This window comes from Sesamum indicum, unplaced genomic scaffold (assembly GCF_000512975.1).
Source record: "Sesamum indicum cultivar Zhongzhi No. 13 unplaced genomic scaffold, S_indicum_v1.0 C00781, whole genome shotgun sequence".
In the NCBI taxonomy this organism is placed as follows: domain Eukaryota; kingdom Viridiplantae; phylum Streptophyta; class Magnoliopsida; order Lamiales; family Pedaliaceae; genus Sesamum; species Sesamum indicum.
Window position 1 is genome coordinate 1,374 of NW_011629820.1, and position 2,208 is coordinate 3,581.

General features: G+C 39.1%; 1 protein-coding gene across 1 annotated transcript; it reads right to left on the reverse strand.

The window, feature by feature from the left end:
• Positions 1–355: 355 nt before the first annotated feature.
• Positions 356–2,207, reverse strand: LOC105155235 (epoxide hydrolase A; the record flags this gene model as incomplete). Its single annotated transcript, XM_011071107.2, is given in 4 exon segments — positions 356–759; positions 850–1,085; positions 1,231–1,398; positions 2,034–2,207. Coding segments are annotated over 4 exon segments (825 nt in total), but the record flags the coding sequence as incomplete, so codon positions are not given.
• Between the last annotated feature and the right edge of the window lies 1 nt (position 2,208).

The window sequence follows — 2,208 nt, forward strand, 5'->3', positions numbered from 1 at the left end:
TTTAACAATTTCATACATCCATCCAAAAATTACGTATTTCATCACACATTAGGAGGTAATTGCAATTTTTCAAATAACAAGCGGATATTCATAATTATACCAAACCTTAGAAGAGGTTGTTGTAATTTATTCTAATAAATAACTTAAATAAAAAATTTACATGATATATAGATATAGAAGTTTATATGTGTACATATATATATATTACAGTTATATAGTTGCCAAATTTTCAATATTTAATTGAAAGTATCTATCTTTACATTATCTACTGATTTTATTTTTCAAAATTTATTTGAAAATTTTAGTCATAAGGAGTTTTCTTTATCTTGATAAACTCTCAAATCTAGCTGACCACTTTAGCTGAAAGGCACGAGTTTATTTAAGTTTTCCTGCCGTTGCATGCATATTTAATCCAAGAACAGACAAAATCAAGCAGTATCGAATTTAGACAGCAACGACACAGTTTTTTATTAGTAGAAACACACAAGAACACCGAAATCCGACCGTCGAATTCAACTATGGACGTTCAGAAAGTTGAGTATGAGCTGATTCACTTGTTCAGGGAATTGCTCCTGCACAAAATGGCTGCCTTCGGGCAAGTACACCGTGTCCAACTTAGAAACGAACATCTTCGCCTGTTCGCTTCTGATGTAGTCTTCCACTCCTGGAAACTTGAAGAAATAATCCTTCTCGCCCATGATAAGCAGTGCTGGAACATCAACTTGGACATTTGTGACGTCAAACTCTTCAGACATCGACCTATGTCAGAATCGAACCAAGTGAGCCAAGAAACACGATTTAATATCATGAACATAGAACGAGGAAGTATATTAATTAATCGGGTTTTACCTATATGGAACTTTGAGAGCAGTTTGGAAACCAGACTTTTCGTAAAGAGACGCATAGGTTGAAAGATCTTCGTCAGTGAACCAAAGGGGTAAAGGAGTAGAGGGAGCAACCATATCCATTATCTCCTGGTTCTCATCTGCAATTGGTATTTCACTGTGCGAAAAGAGTATGTAGATGTTGCGTACGACCGTCTTGGTATCAAAGCGGCCAAAATCAGCCTCAGCTCTTCCAGGTTTCTGGAATTGAGAAATGAAGTTGAGCTCAAAAGAGATTCACATGCAGGAAAATATTTAGCATATTTGCACAAATGAGTACAAATATATACACATCGTGTGTGCATATTTTTCTAAGAGATGAATGAAGAATATAAGCCGAATATACCTGCCATCTTGAGATATAGAAACCTTCGGGAAGAAGCTCCTGAAAGTTCATGGGAGTTGGAGGCAGAAAAGGTATGCCCAATGTAACAACTCCCTCGACTTTTTCAGGGTGGAGAAATGCAAATAAGCAAGCAACCCGGACGCCAAAATCCTTGGCGACAAGAAAAGCCTGTGCCGGCACATTGAGGAGAGACAGGCATCATAGGGAGTAAATTGGAAGATGATGAAATTACAACACATGGTTGAGATATTGGAAATACAGACAAATGGGAGGTCAAGAAAAGGGATACTTCCAAATTCTGATCTAACTATACACACATGTAAGTCCATTTGAATCTAATGAATTATGTCTTCAACACTTGCAAATTCTGATCCAAAAGCAAACATGTAAGCCAAATTCTGACGCATCGACTGTTCTTAATCCCAATTCGGACAAAGAAATCCAGTCTTTGTTTTCAAATAACAGTCAAGTAATCACCAATTAACCAAGGAAACGGTAGATAACTGTGGTCTTGCATTCAGTTAGGTTATATGCGCGAGGACAGTTGCTAGTTTTAAATGAATGAAACCCTAATTTGTACATGATTCCACTGACAAAGCAGATTGGAGCACAGCGCTACAATCACTCCTTGCTCCTTGTTAAAGTTCTGATGCTGCACATAACGACACTATAGACGATATTTTGTTCACCCTCCGCCCCAAAAACAGAGGAATTATTTATCCCAAGCTAGATCCTGAAAAAGTTGAGGCAAACAAAACACTTGATCCAACAGATTGATCAGAAGCGAAATGCTGAACGTATACCTTTGGGATAGAAAGAGCGTCAAGAAGCGCAAGGAGATCAGCCAGGAAATCCGCGTATGTGGCTTCCCCGGGTTCGGGCGGTGGATCGGATAGGCCGTAGCCTCTGTAATCGGGTGCCACAGCTCTGTACCCAGCCTTGGCGACGGCGATCATCTGGTGGCGCCAGGAGTACCAG